At 40.8% G+C, this 23778-nt stretch overlaps 1 protein-coding gene across 1 annotated transcript in view; it reads right to left on the minus strand.

Annotated features, from left to right (window-relative positions):
• The window catches only part of KIF6 (kinesin family member 6), a 439256-nt gene that overhangs the window by 404156 nt on the left and 11322 nt on the right, over positions 1–23778 (minus strand). The window contains exon 4 of the mRNA XM_054999529.1: positions 10758–10905. Coding sequence (XP_054855504.1) covers positions 10758–10905 — 148 coding nt within the window. The remainder of the gene's footprint in view (positions 1–10757; positions 10906–23778) is intronic.

Genomic DNA, 23778 nt, shown 5'->3' on the forward strand with positions numbered 1-23778 from the left:
CGGATGTAAATACGCTCTGATGGGTTAGTTCAACATTGCATAAGATGCCATGTTAATTACTTATGCTTTAATTCAGAAGGTTTCATCTATGTGTTCTGCTTTCTGCTATTTTTTAAATTTGCTTTTTTTCCCTGCTAGTTTCCTGCTAGTTTTTAAATTTGTGACTACCATACTCTATGGTATCTGTATTCACTGAATGCCATAACTGTTGCTCATATTATATTTTTGTTCTGTGAATGTTCTTGCTATTGATCATATTGTATTCACTTGTAGTATGTAATCTGCCTTGGGTCTCAGTGAGAAAAGTGGACTATAAATAAACAATAATAATAAAATAATAAAAACCTAGGGCATTTTTCAGGATTGTAGAAAGATCTTTCTGTTCGTGGTTTAAGTTTCTGTATTTAAGTGTCCACAGATGAGACCTTGTTGATATACTGGTATATTCTAGACTAACATGACTTCCATGTGGATTATCTACTCTGAGTTCAACATTTTTGGTCTGAAGTTTGGGAAACTTTGCTCTGAAGTTTGGGAAAGATCATAGTAAAGCCTAGATGGCTGTTGTGTGGGCAGGAAAATTCAAATTTTCTGGCCTACATGGCAGCCATTTTCCCTGCCCCTGCCCCCACGGCAGCCATTTTCTCCTCCTGCAAGCAGGAGCTTTAAAAAAAAAACCTGCACTAGAATATTATTATATCAATATACCATTGTAACAAACATAGCAGGATCTCTGAATGATCAGCTTTTATTTTTAATAAAAGTAAGTCTCTAGTCCCTTCCCTTGTAGATATATAAGGAAAAAGGAATATCTTTGTAACCAAAGGGGCTAGAGACTTATTTTTTTTAAATGAAAGCTGGAGATTCAGAGAACCTGCTACACTCATAGTTAACTTGTATACTGAGATAACAATAGTGTTGACAAACAGCACAACAAATGTCCTGGTGGCCCAGGGTAGGCCTCTGTTGGGGGACTGGGGCAGAGAAATTGGAGGGAAATCTGCCATATGGAAACCCCATTGCTGCTGTGCTTTATCTGCAGCCACACTAGCAACAGGCAAACAACAAAATCCCATCCCTATGAGGAAGATACCCAGGATTGGTCAGAGATAACAATGTATAACTCTTAGCGATGAGGCTTCAACTTTGATACAGTTTTAGACAAAATCAGGTCACTCAAGGATAATTAAAATATTTCTGTAAATTTACAAAAACCAGGTTTCTTAGTAAAAAGAGATTTTATCAATAGAGTAAAACAGAAATTTATTTTGCAAATGAAATTGTCCATTACTAAAAATTATGTGTTATCTACGCTTGCGTTCTGTCAGGTACTTGTCATAAATTAGACAAACATTTGCCTTCTTGAAACACAATTCTCACATTTTTACCAGACATAAAATAAACCAATGAAGCTTAACTCAGTGGCAATTTGACTAGATTAGGCAATGAGAGTAAAAGAATATACAAAGATTTGAACTTGGAAGAACATTAAACTTTTCCTTTTGGCTTTGCCTCAATAAGTAATGAAGCGATAGAACTGATATTTCAAAATGTAAATAAAATTTCTTTTTCTCTTCTGTGGAATATGATGGTAAGATTACTAAAGGCCTTTCATTTCCTGCTGCAGAAAAGAACTGAATTGCCAGGTTGTCTTAGAGGCTTGACCCAAGCATGTACCTTCTCCTCAATGTATCTGCTCCCAACTGCTGAAACAAAATTCCACTGGGTTTTTTTTCATATATCAAATGAGTAAGATTTTTTCATCCCCTACAATTCTTACCTCATCAGCAGGAAGCATAATACAAAGTTCTCTCATGTGCTCAATTTTCTACTAAAAAGAATATTTCTATCAATAATAGTGGGTATTAAAGCTTTTAAGACCAGTATAGATTGAGAGTTTATAACTTGGGCTCGGGACTGCATGCCTCCTTCAAAAGAGCACATTCACCCCTCCTGCTTTAACTATGGTTAAGCATTATGACATGACTGACATTAACTATGGTTAAGACTAACTAGGAATCCTGTTTAACTTTGGTTTGAAATCACCTTTAACCTCTGGTTATAAATTCTGAGTAAGTGGAAATCCTAATTAGTCTTAATTATTGCTAGCATTAGGGCCAACATAATGTTTCAACATGAATAAAGTGGGAGGTACGGAGAGAATATGTGATTGTATGTGCTGATCACAGTCTCTGAAAAGCATATCCGCCCTGGCCCAGAGAAATAAAAAGGCATCTGTCACTGTGTCAGCTATTGTATCATGGACAGAATCAGGTGCCAAGAGCATATCCAGATACTAGGTTCTTTGAGTTACTAAAAATGCATGGTGCTTTTGATACAGCTTTATAGTTCACACAATGTACTTCTTTTGAGTAATTTTGTGACTGTCTAGTGAGTTTCCCTATTGTAATAGAACTAAATGGTACATCTCTGAAAAACCATAGCAGCTTCACTCGTCTGAACAGAATCACCCTGCAAATGGGCAAAATCAACAGCTGCTTATACACACATATTCTCTGTAGTGGCCCTGTAATGATTTGCTTAGTTTTTAATTGTTTTTAAACTTTTTCTTTTGGACATTCAATTCAGTTTCTCCTTACGTCACCTTAAACTTATACCTGAGGAGGGCTCTAGTCACAACCAACACTTTTCCCTACACACACAGTCTCACAGAACTTCAGGTGTTCTCTACTTTACCCAAGCTGTTACCTCGAAAACAACTTCCCTTTTGTGTTTGTGTGCCCCCTATATATTGCTGTCTCCCTGGTTTTTGCTGCCGCCAAAGGTTTGCCTTAGACCTCCATAGTTTTAACTGATAATGTTGGAAGGCTTATTACTAGGGTTCCCAGGTGCCCACCAGTGTAAACTCCCAGGGATTTGCCCCTTTCCCCATGATCCACCAGTGAGCAGTAGGAGGTGGCAAGTCTTCTGCCACCAGCAGGCATCCTGGGAACACGTACAGTGTGTGCACTCCCAGGAGGCATTATGACATCACTTCCTGAAGCAACAGGTGTGCTCCTGCACTTCATTGGGGCCAATTTTGGCCCCAGATGGGCCAGAATTAGCCCCACATGAAGCATGGGAGCACTCCTGTGGCTGGCATGATGATGTCACTTCCCAGAAGTGATGTCATTGCGCATGCACTGGGAGCAATGGATACACTGGATGCATAAGGTAAGTGCTGGGTCTGTGGTTGCCAGCTCCATAACCATAAATCTAAGAAAATTAGCTGTGGTGTAAAGGGGATCTTATATTTTGTAATTAAGATTTGTTGCAATATGTCTTCCCAGAATTTGTTGATGATAGGTCACTGCCACCAGCAGTGGGCATAGGTGCCGATTAGCCCACAGTTCCTCCAGCAAAGAGGTGAATAATTTGGTATCATTGCAGAAAGCTTCTTTGGAGTATAATACCACCTTGTGACTATTTTGTATGTTTGGAGTTTCATATTGATATCTGGTGTATTGATTAATTTAGATGACCAAATCTGATTCCATTGTTCAGATGAAAGTTGGCCATTACAATCCTGTTGCCATTTTGTTTGAAAATTAGCTACGGTAAATTTTTCAGTACGAAGTATAATGTTGTATAACTTAGAGATAAGGCCTTTTCATTTTTCATTAGATGCTTGGCTTAGTAAAACTTCGATTTCAGTTTTGGGTGTACTCAATATATCTACTAATTTTATTCTAGAGGCTATATGTGTTAATTGAAAGTAGAGGAACCATGGTATAGCAGAATTGGTTTTCTCTTCTAATTCACCTTTAGTCGATAATTCTCTGTTAGAAGATATGTCTGTAAGGATTATAATATTTAACAATCTCCACAAATTGCTCGTTTTTAGATCTTTCCCCGGAAAGATCAGTCTTGCATAAAAATTCCGAATACCTTGAAATTTTGGGGAAGGTCTTTGTTTTGTATTTATACCAAACCTTAAGTATTTATGAAAAGAATATATTTTTCTTGAGGTACGTTGAGGGATTAGTTTTTTGACTCCATAATATTTCTTGGAATGTCTTGGGTGTCATTAATGTTTGTAATTTTTTTTTTTATTTTATATTTATTTATATTTCAATTTATATACCGCTCATCCTCAGGCGCTCTGGGCGGTGAACAAGTTAAAATCAATAAAAACAAGAAAACAACAATACTAAAATCAATATACAAAACAATAATGAAATAAATTAACCAAGTGCAATGGTGGGGAGAACCCTCACCCCAAAGGTGGGAGGCCGACATGGCACCGCCCCCTTCAACCACCGAACGCCTGGCGGAACAGCTCTGTCTTACAGGCCCAGCAGAACGATAATATGTCCCGCTGGGCCTGGGTCTCCATTGACAGAGCGTTTCACCAGGCTGCGGCCATGACTGAAAAAGCCCTGGCCCTGGTTGAAGCGAGGCGGGCTTCCTTAGGGCTGTGGACCACGGGTAAACATTTATCTGCTGATCGAAGCGGTCTCCGGGGAACATACAGGAAGAGGCGGTCCCAAAGATATGCCAGTCCCAACCCGCTCAGGGCTTTAAAGGTAAGAACCAATACCTTGAACCTGATTCGGAATTCAACGGGAACCCAGTGCAGCTGGCGCAAGACAGGTGTGATATGTGACTGGTAGGATATACCAGTCAGGACCCGCGCTGCCGCATTCTGGACCAGTTGTAGTTTCCAGATCAGGCTCAGGGGTAGCCCAGCGTAGATTGAGTTACAGTAATCTAGCCTGGAGGTGACCGTTGCATGGGTCACTGTAGCCAGGTCCTGGGGCGTCAGGTAGGGAGCAAGTTGCCTGATCTGACGGAGATGGAAAAATGCAGACTTGGCAACCGCCGTGACCTAGGCCTCCATCGACAGGGAGGCATCCAGGAGCATGCCCAGACTCTTCACCACTGGCAAAGTTTCCAGTGGTGTCCCATCCAGGGCAGGGAGCTGGATCCCAACATCTGGCAGCCCCCGTCCCAGCTGCAGGACCTCCGTCTTCACCGGGTTCAGTTTCAGCCTGCTCTGTTTCAACCATGCTGTCACAGCCTCCAGAGCTCTGGCCGGATTGTCTGGGGCCGTGTCTGGCCGGCCGTCCATCAACAGAAAAAGCTGGGTGTCATCCGCGTATTGATGACAGCCCAGCCCAAACCTCTGCACCAACTGGGTGAGGGGCGCATGTAGATGTTAAATAACATCGGGGAGAATATCGCCCCTTGGGGAACCCCGCACACCAAAGGATGATGGGGCAATAGATCTCCCCCGAGCGCCACCCTCTGTCCCCGACCCTGGAGAAAGGAGACCAGCCACTGTAAGGCTGTCCCCTAATCCCCACATCAGCGAGGTGGCTGGCCAACAAATCATAGTTGACCATGTCAAACGATGCTGTGAGATCGAGTAACACAAGCAGCGCCGACCCGCCTCGATCCAGATGCCTGCGAAGGTCATCTGTGAGGGCAACCAAGGCCGTCTCCGTCCCATGGCCAGGACGGAAGCCAGACTGGAATGGGTCCAGGACTACAGCATCATTCAGGAATTCCTGCAGTTGTACCGCCACCGCCCGCTCAATCACCTTGCCCAGGAACGGGAGGTTCGACACTGGGTGGTAACTGGATGGGTCGGTGGGGTCCAAAGATGGATTTTTCAAGAGGGGCCGCACCACCACCTCCTTTAATGCTCCTGGAAAAACCCCAGAGCTCAGGGAGATGTTAACAATAGCCTCCAAATGGTCCCGAAGCCCCTCCGAGCTGGCCTTCACCAGCCAGGATGGGCAGGGGTCCAGAGGACAGGTGGTTGGCCTCATCCCCTGCGGGATCCTGTCAACATCGTCCCGGGAGAGCAGCCGCCAATCAGAAGGACTGTTTTTCATAAGTAATTAGATAGCGTTCATGAGGCGTATAGCGTGGGCATAAAGATTCAAGTCGGGATAGTTGAAACCTCCTTGATTGGTTTTTTGTTTTAAAGTTTGGAAAGTAATTCTCAATTGTTTGTAATTCCAGAGGAAGCTGTTTAGTGTTGATTGCCAGTGTTTTATTTTATCTGGCGGGAGTGATAGAGGAATAGCCCGGAATAAATATATTAATTTAGGTAATATGAAAGCCTTAATCAGGTGAAATCTGTCAAACCATGTATATTGTTGTTCATTCCAAGTAAGGATGTCTGATTTAATTTCATTAAATTTTTGGTAATGATTATATTTCAAAAGGAATTTTAGCTGTGAGGGGATATTGATGCCTAAATAAGAGATGTACTTTGTAGCCCATTGATATTTAAAATTGGACTGTAATGATTCTTTGGTTTGCGTGGAAATCTTTATATGCAAAATTGTTCGTTTAGAGATATTAACTGATAGACCTGAAATCTGGGCAAAATTGTCTAACTTTTTTGTAAGTAAGGAAATGAATCTTCAGGATTTTTAAGATAAAGCAACATGTCGTCTGCGAACAGACTCAATTTGTATGTGTTTTTACCCAGATTGATGCCATGGATTTTGTTATGTTCCCGTATGCTTATTGCAATAGGCTCAAGAGCGATTGCAAACAATAAGGGAGAGAGGGGACATCCCTGTCTCGTCCCTCGTGATAGTTTGATTTCGTCTGATGTTTTGATGTTTATGTTGGCTTTTGCATGGGTGTAGATTGCTTTAATCGGTTTAATAAATTTTTGGCCAAACCCCATATAATGTAGTAGAGAATAGAGATAGTCAGTTTCCAAAGAGTCAAAAGCTTTCTCTATGTCTAGAGATAATAGAAAAGTGTCTTGTTTTAAAGGTTTACTTGATTCAATTAAATTTAAAGTTTTGAAGATATTGTCAGTAATGTCTTGACTTTGGATAAAACCCGATTGATCGGGGTGAATATATTGACCAATGAATTCATTGAGACGCTTGGTTAAGATCAATGCAAAGATTTTATAGTCCTGATTAAGCAAGAAAATTGGTCTATAGGAGGTTGGCGAGGATTTTTCCCTTGCTTAGGAATTAGTATTATGGAGACATTATTCCAGGATGGAGGCAGAACACCTGTATTCAAGATTTTATTGCATGTATCTGTTAGAAGCTGTGTTATTTTGCTGTCAAATTTTTTATAGAATTCTGAAGGAAACCCATCCGGCCCTGCTGCCTTGTTATTTTTCAGATTATGAATGATTACTTGGGTTTCTTCTAATGTAATTGGTGAGATTAGAAAATGTTGGTGTGATTCCTCAATTCTCTTAATATGTTTATGTGATTTCAAAACGTCAAGTATTGTGTGTTCGCTTGGGTTTTTAGAAACATATAGTTTACTGTAAAATTGCTTGAATATATTAAGAATGTCTGCTATTTTATTGTGTGATCAGCCTTTTGTGTCTTGTATCGATGTAATTGTTTTAGCTGTTTTCTTAGCTTTTACTCTCCATGATAAAACTTTAAGTTGTTTGGGAGAGTGGTACCAATGTTTTTGCTTCAAGAATAGTAATTTTTTTTGGATTTGATTTGTCTCAAAACTATCAAGGATTTTACGTTCAATTTGCAGTTTCCAGAAAATTTTAGTACTGCCAGATTTTTTATGTTGCTGTTCTAAGGATCTTATACTATCCAGTATTGCTTGTTTTTGTTCTTTTCTTTTTTTGTTTGTGTAAGCAGATATCGAGATCAAATGCCCTCTCATTACAGCCTTGAAAGCGTCCCATTTTATTTGTGGGGAAGTTTCAGAAGAGTTATCTTTCATATAGTCCAAGATTCTGTTTTCTATTTCTTTGCTTAGGGATTCACTAAATAATAGTTGTTTATTCAATGTCCAGCAGGTTTCTGATGGAATTTGAGTGGGAGTTGACAATGTACAACTAACCCATGCATGGTCTGACCAAGTTATAGTGCCAATATTAGAGTCTATAGCACAAGACATTAGGTTGGTGGAAGTGAGGATAAAATCTATTCTTGTGTATATATTATGATGGGCCGAATAGTGAGTATAGTCTTTTGTCTGTGGGTGCATTTGCCTCCATGTGTCATGTAGATGTGCATCTTTAATTATTTTTACTAATCTTGTGTTTTGTTTTGTTTTCTTTGATTTTGGGTAATTAAAGTGAGATTTATCCAGGTTGTAATTCATTACGTAATTTAGGTCAGCTCCTATAATTGTTTCCCCTTCTTGGAACTTAGTAAGATTCTTTAGCGTGTTTTCGATGAATTCTAATTGGTGTTCATTCGGTGCATAAATTGAAGCCAATGTGATTAACATATCTTCAATTGTCCCTTTAATAAAAATGTACCTAACCTTAGGGTCTTTGCTTTATGCAGAAAGTTAGTATTTTTGGAAACAAGTATTGTGACACCCCTTGATTTAGAAGATCCATGGGCATAAAACTGTTGACTGATCCATTTTGCTTTTAATTCCCCTAATTTGTTTGAGTGTAGGTGGGTTTCCTGGAGAAGTATAAACTTGGCCTTAAGTTGGGGACAAAGCCTTCTGATCTCTTTTAAAACTCAGGTTCCTGATTAACATTGTGACTCCCTTCATGTGCTCCTCCTCGTGTAATTCGTCTCTTGTAGCTTAGCTCTCAGTCTTTGTGACTGGGTCAGTGAATATACCTTTAAGAATATATAACTATTTTGAAACCACCTATTCTGAAACCAATGCACTTATCAGTCCTCTGCAACCATCATAGTATGTACTTATAAATAAATTCTACTTCTGGTTAAGCAAAACACTGGTTTTCATTTGAAAATAGGATCCCTTTTTAATGTCACAGCCACCCTTATGCACTGACACCTTTCATACTACTACTGTCATACTACTATCCACAACTAAGCCTTACTATAATGCCAGTTAAACAAGATATCTAAAGCAAAAGCTTTTGGCACCAGCAAAACCCTTTTGGTAACACTGAGAAAGTCAGGGAGGCAGCAATATTTAGGTCACCCTGATTTATTCGGCAGTGCCGTCTGACTCTCCAGCCGTGGGTTCTCAGCACTACTGCCAGGGGGAAGTGAGACACCCGGGGGAGATAAGAAACGCACTGAAGTTCCCTGGGAAAGTGTCCTTGAAGGTACAAAATCCAAACAAACTGCAGCTTTATCAAAATACAAAGTTCAGCACAGACACTGATCTTAAAGCCGGAAAAAAGCAGGAGCAATGCACTGGTGTGTCTACTCAGGATGCCATCTTGCCCCCCACCTCCATGCAGCCTTGTTTATTTAGGTCACACAAAGACGACAAAATGCCACAGATGTTAGTGGTGGGATTCAAATCCCATAGAAGAAATTATCCTTGAGGTAAAAAGTCTGGTTAACATAGACAGACACCTGAAGCTTGCAGGGGGAGGAGTGTAGGTTGTGACTAAGGCCCTTCTGAGGTAAAAGTTTAAGCTAAAGTAAGGAGAAGTTTAAAGTCCAAGGCAGGGTAAACTGAAATTCTACAGACCCTTTAGTAGCTGTAATGGAAAAGGGGCATCTGCAGTCTACCTAAGGTTGCCAGGTCCCCTTACCCTTCCATCAGGAGAGGGGGAACTTGGCACATACCTAAAGGATATCTTTCTGTGTGTGCTCCAGACATATGTCATGATGATGTCACTTCTGGGAGTGACATCATCGCACAGGCCTCGGGCCAATTTGGGCCCCCAAACAGGATGAATTGGCCCAGGAGCACTCCTGAAGCCTGCACGATGATGTCACTCCCAGAAGTGACATCATCACGCCACGCTGGGAGCGAACCTCAGGAGGCCCATTCCCATGCCTTTTCCCCCCAACAGCCAGGTGTGTGGAGGGGGAAGGCTGGGAGCTGTGCTAATTCATGCCATTTCCTGCTCTTCCAAATATAATGTAATATTTTTCAGCACTGCTCTGATGAAAAGACTAAAAGTACCACATAGTTAAAAGTGCTATAAAAAGAAGAGCTAATTTAAAAGATTTATTCAATTGTAAACCTCTTCATAAGAGAAACCTTTTTATATAACGCAGTATGCTATTAAATAAAAAATGAGCAATAAAGGAAAGTGAAAATAGACATATGGGAATTAACATCTTGATCTTAAATTCATTACTATGGAAGTAGGGTCTTACTGATGTCAGTGAGACTTTGTTCCATGTAAGCAGATTTAGAAATAGAGCTTTACTTAATACTGAACACTGTGCTTCATGATACAGCCATATCTATAAGTAGCCTACTAACAGCACATTCATTGGTAGATCCAACTGTGGAACAGCTGTAAAGCTGTGCCCTGTAAGTACAATTCAGCCTTCAAAGTCTTCTATAAGAATGAGTTAAATAGTCCGTCAGGTCTAGATAATCTTAAATCTTAAAAGCACTGAATTGAAAACAGGTGGAAAAGAGTCTCCAGTGAAGAATACATTCTGGAAAAAATGCTTTTATTGCATTTTTGTGTTCAAATTTACCTGGCTCATATGGTCTGCAGGTGCAGTTAACACAGATTGTGGCATCCTACAGCCCAGTTGCACCAATCAACCCACACTTCTTGTATGATTGACAAAATACCCAATATTTCTTTAAAAAAAACCTCAAATACTATAGTCAGAATTATACTATTAGCATAATTTAATCTGAAAACAGTAGATGTATTTTGATAAAAGCATTTTAGATTTAAATTAATATTTTAAACCATTTAATTAATCTATCTAGCTATTTAAACAAACTGAGACAGAATGGAAGTGAAATTCACATGCAGTCATGTGCAAAAAGGTTATAGTGATAGACTTCATAAATTATACTTAATTCAGGTATCAGGTAGGATTATTTCATTTATATTTGGTCAATGAATTATATTAAAGATAGCAAATGTCCTCTACCTTTTGCAACTGCTGAAATATATAAGATAAGGTCCTTGGAATGATGCCTCGATCACTGTAACGTTCTGCTCCCCCAGTAATGGTAAATGTCTTGCCACTTCCTGTCTGTCCATACGCAAATATAGTGCCATTGTAGCCAGCTAGAGCACTAAAATGGAGGAATATATAATAGAGCATTGATACATTAGACATTATTAGTGGATAACTAATTTAAATTCACATTTTCTTTATAATTATGCAACCACAGAAGTCTGTTGACATGACTGCATTGCTTACATGTTTTAGATGAAAAGGTTTCTCAAACCAAACCATAAACAACATTGTGACACACATTGCAATTAAACATTAAGCACTCTTGTGAACTTTAATGTGTGTGCATAAAAGCTGATTTTTCCAATTACATTACTAACTAGCAGCACAATAATCTCAGCTCAGATACCTGTGTAATGCCATGCCTTAACAATATGATGGACAAAAGATGGAGGTAGAAAGAGGCCACAGTCATGGCAAAAATGTACTTCACAAGGCAAGGAAATAAAGGGATTAGAGATGGGCACAAACAGGAAAAACAAACACGATGTTTGTTGTTCGTTGCCATCCACAAACAGGGATTCACGAACATCGACAACCATGACCTGTTCACGAACATGTTCATAGTTGGAGGTTTGTGGGAGCCAGAATGGGCCCCTTGAGACTTAGCTGAATTTGAGCCGGGAAAGGCATGGTCCATGGATCTCCCCATTTCCTGTCATTTTCTCTTCAAAGTGGCAAAAACTGGACTGTCTGCTGGAAGCTACTTTGAGGGGTTATAAACTGACCTTCCCAATGTCCAATACCTACCAAATTTGCAGGGGACATAGTCCTCACTGTCCTCTGAAGACCCCCCCCCCACCAAGTTTCAGAGAGATTGGACCCTGGGAAAGCCATGATCCATGGATCCCTCCCTTTCCTGTCATTTTCTCTTCACAGTGGCAAAAACTGGACTGTCTGCTGGAAGCTATTTTGAGGGGTTACAAGCCAGAAGGAAAGCCAGAAAGAGTTCAGACAGAGTTCAGACAGTCCATGCCTATGTTGCCAAGGGAACTGATTGAAAGGTGCCAGGCTGTCTGGCTTTACGAATGGCTGACGAACGCCATGAACAGGGCTTGGAACAAACACATGTTCACCGGCAATGGAACCTCACAAACAGCTTGCTCGCAAACAGTGGATTGGGCTGTTCGTGGCTTTTTTTTTTGTATTGTTTTTCATGCCCATCTCTAAAAGAGATCAGTAAAGTTGTGCTTAGCAATAGCCCCAGTTTCCCAACATAATTACCCAAATTACAAGGACATTTAAGATCAGAAATGAGCTGTCTGTGCCTCCAGAATCAGTAATCTGAGGTCAGGCAGAGGCCAGATCAAATATTAAAAGTCAGCTAAGCAAGAAACACAAAGAGCAAATATATTTGGAGGATATGTAGGAATAAGCCAGTATTGTACAATAGTTGGACAAAAGCTGGAAATGAAGGGTTGCTTCCACACAGAGGTTTTGCTCCAGTTTGGCATCCAAACTGGAGTGTATTTTGAGGAAGCATCCACATTAGATCATCCCCTAGCAGACCACTTTACAAGTTGCTGTGATCTTTTCCAAGATGGGTTTGCTATACTTTTTGGAAAGATCATAGCCAAAGCATGATCTTTGCTATAAAGTTCAATCATTGTAATGATTTAACACCATGATCGACTAGTTCAATTCCAAGCTTTCATTTCCCCTTATATCTTTGCAATAAAAAGGGTTAGAAACTTTTGTTGTTGTTGATGATGATGAAAACTGGAAATTCACCGGAACTAACTGATCATGGCATTACATACAAATAAATGTGTTCCTACTGTGAGGCGTTTTATGCTGGGTTTTGTGCGCAGAAGTTTTCCATAGGTAATTCAACCTACCTCTAGACCATCTAGCACTGTTTTCAAAGTATTTCTACAAGCCTAGTATCTCAAATAAAAGAGCCTCGTGGAACAGAGTGGTAAGCTGCAATACTGCAGTCCAAGCTCTGCTCACGACCTGAGTTCGATCCTGGCGGAAGCCGGGTTCAGATAGCCAGCTCAAGGTTGACTCAGCCTTCCATCCTTCCGAGGTCGGTAAAATGAGTACCCAGTTTCCTGGGGGTAAAGTGTAGATGACTGGGGAAGGCAATGGCAAACCACCCCGTAAAAAGTCTGTCAAGAAAACGTCGTGATGTGACGTCCCCCCATGGGTCAGTAATGACTCGGTGCTTGCACAGGGGACTACCTTTACCTTTTTAGTATCTCAGATAACTTTGCATTATAATGCTATCATCAACTTATAAGCATATCAAAAGAAATGTTATTAATCAATGAAGAATTATTCTCCTTATAAGATTTATTCTACTTCAAAAGATTGTTCCATTGGATTAGCTCAGCTCAAACACACAAAACATGGTTATATAAAAGAAAAAAGTAAGAAGCATTTATGTGTATTCTGTTTATAAGTAAAGTTATAAATAAGTCAAGCAAAGAAAAGCAAAACCTTCCTCTTCTTCCTTCAGAGGAAGGGGCCATGCATAGGTCAGCTGCTAGTCTGGTGCCATGAGAGAAGCAAAGGGCCTCCAACTCATTTATCTGGAAGCCTAAGCAGTTGCCAGATGGCTCAGTATAATCTACAATAGCAAGATGTCAAAGGAAAAGCACACAAGATGCCAAAGAAAGCCAGCATCTGCTCCGTACAAAAATATCAGTTTCCTAAAGCATTCATTTTTCTGCCTGGCTATAGACAGCCATTCTACCTTTGTTTGCAAGATATCATTTTAAATACACTGTATCCAAAAAGCACTGTTAGGCTAAAACAATTATTTGTCAACTTTAGGATTAACATTGTCTTTCTGACATTGGTGCTGCAATGAAATCAAGCAGTTTTTTCCTTTTGCACCCATTCAATTTTCATTTTTTTAAATGTTCAAATCACCACTTCCTCAGCCTTGGCAAGGCAGTTGTATAAAGGCAACTCTTACAACCTTTTCCCACCCTTAAAATTAGAACCTGGAGAACTCTTACTGAACTGATAGCTATAAGAAATGGAGATGTTTGACAAAAGCACGTACTTTTGGTATCAAATAATAATGCCCACAAATCTTCCCAACCTTTTCTAAGCCTTAGCTTTCAACTTACTCATATCTGAAGAAGTGAGCTGTGGCTAACACAAGTTCATACTATACCACAAATTTTGTTAGTCTTTTAAGTGCTACTGGACTCTTGCTCTTTTCTATTCTTTCAACTTAAGAATCTGCCCATCGCAATAGCGCTTTGTGATCCTCTGCAGTGTCAAAAGAGTTGGCAGGGGTCAGTGCATGCTCCAGAGCCTCACTCTTTTAAGCCTCAACAGATCTAAGATGGGAAGGTGTTCAGATTACCCATGCTCTTCCTCCCCTCTCCACACATTCCCTTCCATTCAACTAGGTACAGAAAGCTGGAGCAGATCTTCCTTGTCCTGAGTCCCTGGTTTAAGAATTGGACCCTGTTGACTATGCTCTTCATCCTGTGGGATTAGGCTTCCTGTGTGAGGGCACAGCTGCTGGTTTGGTGCGACCTTTATTAATGCCAGACATGCCTGCCTGTTCTGGTTCCTCCCCACTTGGGGAGTATGCCCACCAAGTTGGTTTAAGGCTAGACCCATTATCTCCCAGGCCCTCCCGCTTTATGTGGCCTTTCTGCTGGCTTTAGGTGGTATCATGTTGGGCTTTGAATTGTGCCTGCCTATGTGTCCTGCCCACCTTGTGCTTGTCTGCTTTCCTGGTCCTCTGGATGGGGTAACCATGGCAGGGAGAAAATCCAATGCTGGTGCCTGTGGTTGGAGGTGCCAGAGTTGCCTGTTCCATGTTCAAGACTTTTATGATCTGGAGGGCCCCAGACAGACTTATTTTAGAATTGTCTCCTAAGTCTGCCTGATTTATTTGAGTAACCTAAAATGTATCAAATTCCTATAAACCATGTAAATTATTATAAACCATGTAAATTATTATAGAATTATTATATTTCCCCAGTCTCCCACTATGCACCACTAATCTGGAGCATGCAAACCCAGAAAAGGGTCAGTCAGTCTATCTCACACAAACACATCTCAAGCTTTCAAAAACCTATCTTCAATCTCAAGTGTAGAAAATGCCACATCATGTGGTTTTGTTAATCATGCAGCTTGGAGCTTAATTGGAAGAAAGACTAAAGATACCAACAATAATGGTTATAAGCAGGAAAGGAAGAACCAAATAACCAGGGTATCATGATTAGAGGTGGGCACGAACAGCAGTACGAACAAAAAAAAGCCACAAACAGCCCGATCAGCTGTTCGTGAGCAAGCTGTTCATGAGGCCCTGTTCCCGACAAACGTGTTCGTTCCAAGCCCTATTCGTGGTGTTCATCAGCCATTCGTCAAGCCAGACAGCCTAGTGCCTTTCAATCAATTCCCTTGGCAACAGTAGGCATAGACTTTCTGAACTCCTATTTCCCAGGAAACATCAATCTAAGCCCAGGGAAACTTCACCCCCAACTCAGCTGCTTGTCAGGGAAAACCCTGACAAGGGCTGATTGCAGCCTGCTAGGATTTAAATTTCCCTCTCCCTGCTGCTCCGCAGTGCAGGAAGAGGGACATTTAAATCCCCCACTCAGCTGCTTTTCAGGGAAACCCCTGACAAGCAGCTGAGTGCAGCCTGCCGGGATGAAATGCCGTTCTCCCTGCTGCTGCCCAGCAGCAGGGAGAGGGGCACTTCACTACCGACTCAGCCGCTTGTCAGGGGTTTCCTGACAAAGTCTCCCCCTCTCCCTCCAGCCGACTGGAAGGAGGGAGACTTTGAAGGGAAGGGGGTTCCCCACGCCATTTGCAAACGGCACAGGGAACTTTCTTCCCTTCCAAGTCTCCCCCCTCTCCCTCCAGCCAGCTGGAAGGAGAGAGACGTTGAAGGGAAGATTCCTTCAGAATCTCTCCCCCCTCCCTCTAGCTGGCTGGAAGGAGGGAGACTTTGAAGGGAAGGGGGTTCCCCACGCCGTTTGCAAGGCACAGGGAACTTTCTTCCCTTCCAAGTCTCCCCCCTCTCCCTCCAGCCAGCTGGAAGGAGGGAGACGTTGAAGGGAAGGAGATTCCCCACGCCATTTGCAAATGGCATGGGGAAACTTCTTCCCTTCAGAGTCTCCCACCTCCCTCTAGCCAGCTGGAAGGAGGGAGACTTTGAAGGGAAGGGGGTTCCCCACACCATTTGCAAATGTCGTGGGGGAACCTTCTTCCCTTCAGAGTCTCCGCTCCCTCCCTCCAGCCGACTGGAAGGAGGGAGACTTTGAAGGGAAGAAGGTTCCCCACACCGTTTTTAAATGGCGCAGTGAACTTTCTTCCCTTCCAAGTCTCCCTCCTCCCTCCCACGAACAGCCAACCACAAACATGTTCATGAACAGGGTCATGTTCGTGGTTGTTCATGATTTCCTGTTCGTGGATGGCAACGAATGATGAATATCGTGTTTGGGTTTTTTTCCTGTTTGTGCCCACCTCTAATCATGATCCCATTTGACAATAGGTACTACATATTAAGTTGTCATAAAAGGAACAAGAAATCAGAATTCTTTCTCTAATGCTGTTGAATTGTTAAACTGGTGACTCAATTAGTTGTCTTCGGTAGTCTGACAAAACACATTCAAGACCCTAATCCTTAAATGTAAGGAAGTGTCACTGTCAACCATGATCAAGATAATACATACTACGGCATTCCTCGTTACTATCTATGGATGTGAAAGTTGGACAATGAAGAAAGCTGAGAAGAAGAAAATTGATTCAATTGAAATCTGAAGCTGGAGGAGAGTTTTACAGATACATGGACTGCCAAAAAGACAAATAAGTGGATCAAATCAAGTCAAGTCTGAAGTCTAGATTTGAAGACCAAATATAGATCATTTCTCTCTATGTAGATTAATTCTCTCTAGAAACTCAAATGATGAAACTGAGTCTATTGTACTTTGGTCACATCATGAAAAGACAAGACTCACTGGAAATGACAATAATGCAAGGAAAGGTAGAAGGCAGCAGGAAAAGAGGAAGACCCAAAATAAGATGGCGTGATTCAATAAAGCCATGGCCTCCAGTTGGCAAGATCTCACAAAGGCTGTTAATGATAGGATTTCAGTGGACTTAAAAAGGCACAACTCTTATTGTTAATGGCTTTACTTAGAATAACTGACCATTTAAATGAAGGACCTTTTATTTATCTGTGGATAACAACAGTGTATACAGACTACTTTTAACAGTGTAGTCCTAAGGAGAGTTACACTCTTCTAAATCTACTGACTATGCTTAAGATGGAACTATAAATAGCTGATATGTTCTAAAGCATACACTAGTTTTTCCCTTAGGGAAAACAATTTATTAAAGAAACTGCAGTCTCTACAATATTTTGATCACACCCCTTATCCATCATAGATGATCAACGAAATCTGGCACAGGGCTGGAAAATTCAGATCCAGATGTTTAGGATAAAATGGAGAGTGGCCTTTCTTTTTCAGACAGATGTTTTCAAGGAATATTTCCCTTTGGAGAAGATCTGCACTTAAATATGTTCTCATTTGAAGATAAAATTTGCTTTAATAAAAATAAACAAAATGTCTCAGGATTACGTTTGTTTATGCCTATGCCAGATTTGCAACATTAAACCAATTTAACAAAGTTTTTCATCTCACAGATATATCCATTTACATACATCTAGCAGCACTGATTTTTTTCAATTAAAAAGCAGACAAGATATATCCATTCCTATAAAAATTTATGACAATTGGCTTGAAAAAAGAGGTGTGACATTTCTTGTTTAATTTGAATAGTTTAAAACTATGTAAACTTGTAAAAGTAAATTAATTTTTGAGTGAAATGTTATATATCAAGTGTTTGCTAAAATGACCCATATCATATTGTAATCTATAAACAATTTTAATAGCTGGAAAGTATGTAATTTATGTTAAAATGAATCTTAAAGATTCTGTATGCTATAATAGTAATCTGATAGAAAGTTAACAAATTCTTATACAAGTCTAACTCTGTGCTCCACTGCTGAAAGCCTTTTAAGGAGACACTTTAATCACTGCAGTTCTGATACTTCATTCTTTTTAACCAAATTTAAAAAGGAAGAAAGAAGACAAACCCAAAACATGCTAAATAAAAACCCTATAATCATGTCAAACTGGCATTCGAAAAGGGTGTTATTTTCTTCGCCCACCATCCTGTAAATAGATCCTGCAGACCTCTATGTCAAGTCACCTACCCTAATAGGAATAAAGATGTGATGCACACTTGTCTATTATACAGACTCACCACTACCACTTACCATGTGGACCACAGAGTATTTTTTTAAAAATCAAGAAACATCATTCCTTCCAGTATATCATTGTTTCTTCTAGTACAACCACTGGACTATTGTGCAGTAGGCTGTTTCCTGCTGGCTCCCAACCTGTGTGGAGGGGTACTATTTTGATGTGGGAACCCTAGCTACAATCCATATTCAAGATTGTTCATGTCCCCATTTAACAGAAAAGGTTACTCCTCAAAAGAGGACAGCACATGCACCGATCATTACAGGGACAGAATACCTCCAATTCAGCAGTTAAATCCGGAAGCAAGCTTTTGGAGAAGAGTTGGATGTTCCCCCTCCACTCCTAACCCCCATTTTATGCAGCCAGCCACTGAATACTGGAATGCCTTCTCCATTCTACTCAACCTAGTGCAGGCAGGGACTCCAGGGAAAAAAAAGGTAACAATAGCAAGGCCTAAGCAGCATTAAGATGGTACCACCAGCAACTGGCATTAGAGATGGGCACGGAACGAAAAAAAACCCAAACCGCTCGGTTCATGATTCGTTAATTTCCATGGAACACAAATTTAACAAACTCACCCAATTTCCAAACCGGTTCTAGGTTCGGGGGGCCCAGGACAGCCCCCTTCATGCTCAGAGAAAAAAGCACCCTTTTCCCAAACACTTCCCCAGTCCCCAGTCAGTAAGAAAAAAAAGAAAGCAAGAGAAAAGAGTCTTTTCAGCCCCTTTTCCAGCAGGCAGAAGTGCAGGCCAAAGATCCAAGTTCCAATCCTAATCCCAACACCACAGCCAGCAACCAAGCCACCAAACTCTCCTCCCTTTCCCACTCTAGAGAGACTGAAACCAGGAATCACATGTCTTCCCCTATTTATGGAAAAAGCCAAGAGATTGAACAACACAGGAGCACTCTGGTTGGCAGAAATATCTGCCTAACATGGTTTTGGAAGGAAGAGATTGGTGTTACCATGGCTGCTGAAGGCCCATCTCCTCAGTTGCCTTGGAGATTCTAACCCTCCCCCCTTTTCCTGGCTGGATAGGCCAGAGTGGGAGCTCTCTAGTTGGCAGGGACAGCTGCCAATCAAGCCTGGAGGCCTCAGATTGGGGGCAAACTAAAGACTGCCACCATTGCCTGGGCGAGGGAGTATTTGGCGCCAAAAGTGTCCGAACCAGCAATGGAACGGTAAAAAAAGTTTGTTTGGTTCGGAAAAAGTGGTCCCATGGAACACGTGGTTCTTTGACTACAAACCGGTCATTCTGTATGGAATTTTGTTCCGTAGTTCATTTTGTGCCTATCTTTAATTGGCATAGATAGATAAAATGCTTTGTTCCAGCTTACTTGGGGTCTGGTTGCTTGTTCTACCTGTGAGTGCCACTGCTTGCTGCTGGATCTGAACTGCTCCAGCCACATTTCTTGTGACCATCAGCATCTTATCTGTCTATTTACCCAGCTGTCATGCTGGAAAAAGTGCAGCAAAAAGAGCAGTCTGCATGTAGAGCCAATTCACACCATATAAAATTCTTATTATCTCTAGAACGACTTTGGATACACACATACTGCAGATTCTGTTAATCTCAAGCACCTGTAGGTCAGATCTGGATTAGGACAGTGGCATACACGGAGGAAGGGTTTCAATCTTCCCCCACCCTAAGTGGCATTTTGTTGACCTGAAACAGCCTCAGAGAGCAGCTATTTGCTCTGCTGGGAAAAACCACATGTAACAATGGCTACACATTTTTTTCCCCAAAGGAACAAATTGCTCCCCAGAGTCATTTTAGCTAAAGTTCCTTCTCTTCACACACTATGCTTACATTCACCTGGAAAACACAGAACCTCCAGCACATATGTAATCCAAAATGTCCTTACAGCAGCCCCAAGGACTTGGTAAATGGTACCTTAGCCCTTGATTGCATAGAAATGGGGTCCTCTCAGACTACTTGCTCCATAATAACTGAAGCTTGTCTGTATCTGTGAAAGCAAGGATACACATGGTTTCCTGCTAGGGCTGCAACTATACTGGTTACATAATCTATCTAATTTTTATCTCCCATCCCACACATTCTCCAATAGAGTTAATGGTAGCATACATGATTCTCCCCTCCCATTTTATCCTCACAACAAACTTCTGAGGTAGGTTAGGCTGAAAGATAATGAATAGCCTAAAATCTATCACGGTGCAATCCTATACAGATTTACTCCAGTATACGGTTATTGGTTTCAATATGCTTAGACTGGAGTAACTTTGCATAGAATTGCATTATTAGTAAATGTCATGACTGGAGATTTCAACCTGGATCACTTCTGTCCTAATCCAGTACTCTAATCGCTACAGCATACTGGCTCAGGTTCTGATTTCATGGAGCACAGACTTCAGCTTTAAATTCCTCAATATTTTAGAGCCATATATATGGAAATAAAAGTTCTTAAGGATCAGCAAGGTTCCAGGGCCAGTTCTGGGACCCCTGAGAATTTAGACCGTCCTCATACAAGAAAAGAGCTTGGAGGAATGTGGTAATTATACAATAATATGACTTGCTACTGTGGTCCACTTCATCCTCTCCATTTTCAAAGTACCTATCCCAGGACTTGGATACCTTAAGAAAACATTGTAATATACCCTTGAGATCCACTGAAAGTTTATGTGGCTTTTGCACCTTAATTTGTGTATTCCATAGACGACAATACTTGTGTTACAGTTACATCGGTTATGCGTTCTTCAAAGTAAGGTACAATAACAGAAATCTTTACAAACCCTAATAATAAATCTTTTGGTTAAAATATATAAAACAGAGTACTCTATGCCAGGTTAGGGACGTGCTGTTCCAGATGCTGTGTAAACATAAAACGAAATGACAATTCTTGTTCCAAAGAATTTATAGTCTGAAATACCAGAAGCATTAAATGATCTAACACAGGAAACCTGACAATATCTTCCTTTTAAATAGTCAGGTAGCATAAATGGGTTTTAAAAGGCTTCTTTTGGTACAGCCACTGTGTTGGAAATCATTCTGTCTGCCAGTTAGATTGCCCAGCAACCTACTGTACCAGCAAAAAGCACCTACATGTCCAGAATCAACATGCTGCAGCTGCACTCAATCAAGCCACAAAACAAGCTCAAGGGGATGGAAAATGTGATATGTTACACCACAGCTGAATGGCTGGGACAATGAACAAAGAATAATGAGCAATAGCTGTTCTTTGTCGGAGAAGGCATAGAACGGTAACATTTTCTACACAACAACATGCATAATGAAAACAAAAAAAATCATGTAATATTTGAGCATCCAAATTATACTTAATTAAATGTGAATGTAAATTAAAATACTTCATTAGATTGCTTCAACTTTCATAGATTCCCAGTGCAAGCTATCACTGGCATTGACTGTATATGCCTTACATTAAGATAAGGATAAATTAGGCATTTTACTTGTCTATAGGCTGCCTGGTTCCTCACCAGGCACCCTCTATAAGTTGGCAGAAGTACTCTTGGATGTGGTGATAGAAGTTTCCTGAAGCATCATCCTTAGGAACTTCAACATTCATATTGAGGATACCTTGCTGGGACTGGCCCAGGATTTTATAGCGTCTTTGACTTCCTTGGGCCTCTCTCATATCGTAAACGGCCCAACACTTGAAAGACCTCACACTTTTTATTTTATCTTTTGTACTGAGTCTCTGAGAGAGGCTTTCCAAGTAGCTTTCCAAACCATTATGTACAGTTCAGCTCTATTACCTGTGCGGAAAAGTTGTCTTAAATAATTCAGTTTTGCATAGTTTGCAGAAAGCCAGGAGAATGGGAGCCTTTCTGACCTCATCAGGCAGTCCATTGCATAAGGTGGGAGCCAGAGAAATCACATGGGTGCGCAGCTGTCAATTTTACCCGTTTACAGGTTGGCAGGCACCCAAGTCGTGCTTGAATGAGTGAAGCTGTTGTGGTGGAGAGGAGATCCAACAGATATGAGGCACCAAGACCATGAAGAACTTGTATATGATAGCTAATACCTTAAATTGAACCTGGTAACTGATGGGCAGCCAATGGAACAGCTACAGAATGGAAGTAATATGCACGCTCTGTTTAGCTCCCGTTGATAGCTGAACCATGGTGTTCTGTGCCAATTGTAGTCTCTGAGTAGATTTTGAGTGGAGACCAATGTAAAATGCAATTCAGTAGTCTAGTCTTGATGTTACTGTGGCGTGAATTCAGATGGTCAGATTGGTCATGACAAGGTAGTTGGACATCCTCCAGACTAGACTGAGTTGGAAGAAAGTGTTTTTGCAGCTAAATTAACTTGTGTCTCCAGCAATAATGTTGGCTCTTAACTGAGTCAGCAAGAATCAGTTGAACCCCACTGAAAGTAGGGAGGATGATGTCTGCCTTCTCAGTGGTTACTACTGATGCACATATAATATGATAGTTAAAGCAAACCACAAGGAGAAAGAATTCACCTGCAAGGGAGGAAAAGGGAATGTCATAGCCTACAGCACACTCCAGCCTTCCTAACCACAATTAGGAGACCAAGAATATTTATCTGCAACTGGCTTTCAAAAAAACATTCTTCATTTTGAAATTCTGCAGCTAGGAGCAGATTTAAAGACCAAATATGACCAAACATGCACTTAAATAGTAGGTGTGCATTTCTGTATTTATTAAAATATTTATATCTCATCTTTCCTCAAAGCTCAAACAGCTTAGAAATAATAATTTAAAACATTTCACTTTTAAGCAACAGACTACCCCCCCCAATAACCCTCCCTCCAAAAGATATCAGTAGTTATATTCCATTAAAAGCCTGGCAAATAAAATAGGCTTATACTGCCCCCTAAACATTCTTAAAGACAGCATTCCCTTCACCTCATTCCAAATACTGGAAGTGACAAAAAACCTGTTATAAAGTCACAAAGATTTATTGTAGAGACTGACAAGCTGTACAAGGTTCAGTGTGTAGAAAAAATAATATTCCAGCCCTTGGACCTCTGTGCAAGGAGAAGAATGGCCTCAACAATAAAGAAACCAGCCATCTCTGATTTAGCACATACATAAATAGAAAAAATGGAAGAACCAGGACACCTCTCAGTCACATAACTTAAAAAAATGTCACACTGTCTTTGAAGAATGAGCATTCTGATTATGCAGAGTAATATTTTAGCCACATTATCCAGTGCAGTTAAAAGAGGAAAAGAGCAAGTCTATGCATCTGAATGCTTACCACTGAATTCCATGGGATTTTCTCCCAAGATAAAGCTTGGTTCAGACATTTCTGCTTCATATGTGTAGGTAAAATGGGGTTTCAACACCTTGCTTCCTAACCATATGAGAATCATTTAGTGCTATCCCAACCTGCAATGTTTCTGTCAGCTGGTAGAGAGCATCACTACATGTGCAGGCCTATTAATCCTGATTGGCTGCAAAAATGGGGTAGTGAGCTGGCGATTCACCTCTTCAGATCTCTTTGGGCTGTTCTTAGCAAAGGAAAGCAACAAGCACAATCTATCTTCTTCTGAAGTTGTGTTTTGTAGGATTCTCGTCCCCGTTCCACCTTAGATTTGTCCTCCCTAATAACTACATACCTTAATAAATGCTTTTGCAGTTTTTTTTTTAAATGATGCTGTAGCAGATGATTAACTTGATCTCCATGTGGTTATTTCCTTTAACTTAAAATCAATGGTGGGGGAGAGGAATACAGAAA

The sequence above is a fragment of the Eublepharis macularius genome, chromosome 1, assembly GCF_028583425.1.
Source record: "Eublepharis macularius isolate TG4126 chromosome 1, MPM_Emac_v1.0, whole genome shotgun sequence".
Lineage (NCBI taxonomy): Eukaryota > Metazoa > Chordata > Lepidosauria > Squamata > Eublepharidae > Eublepharis > Eublepharis macularius.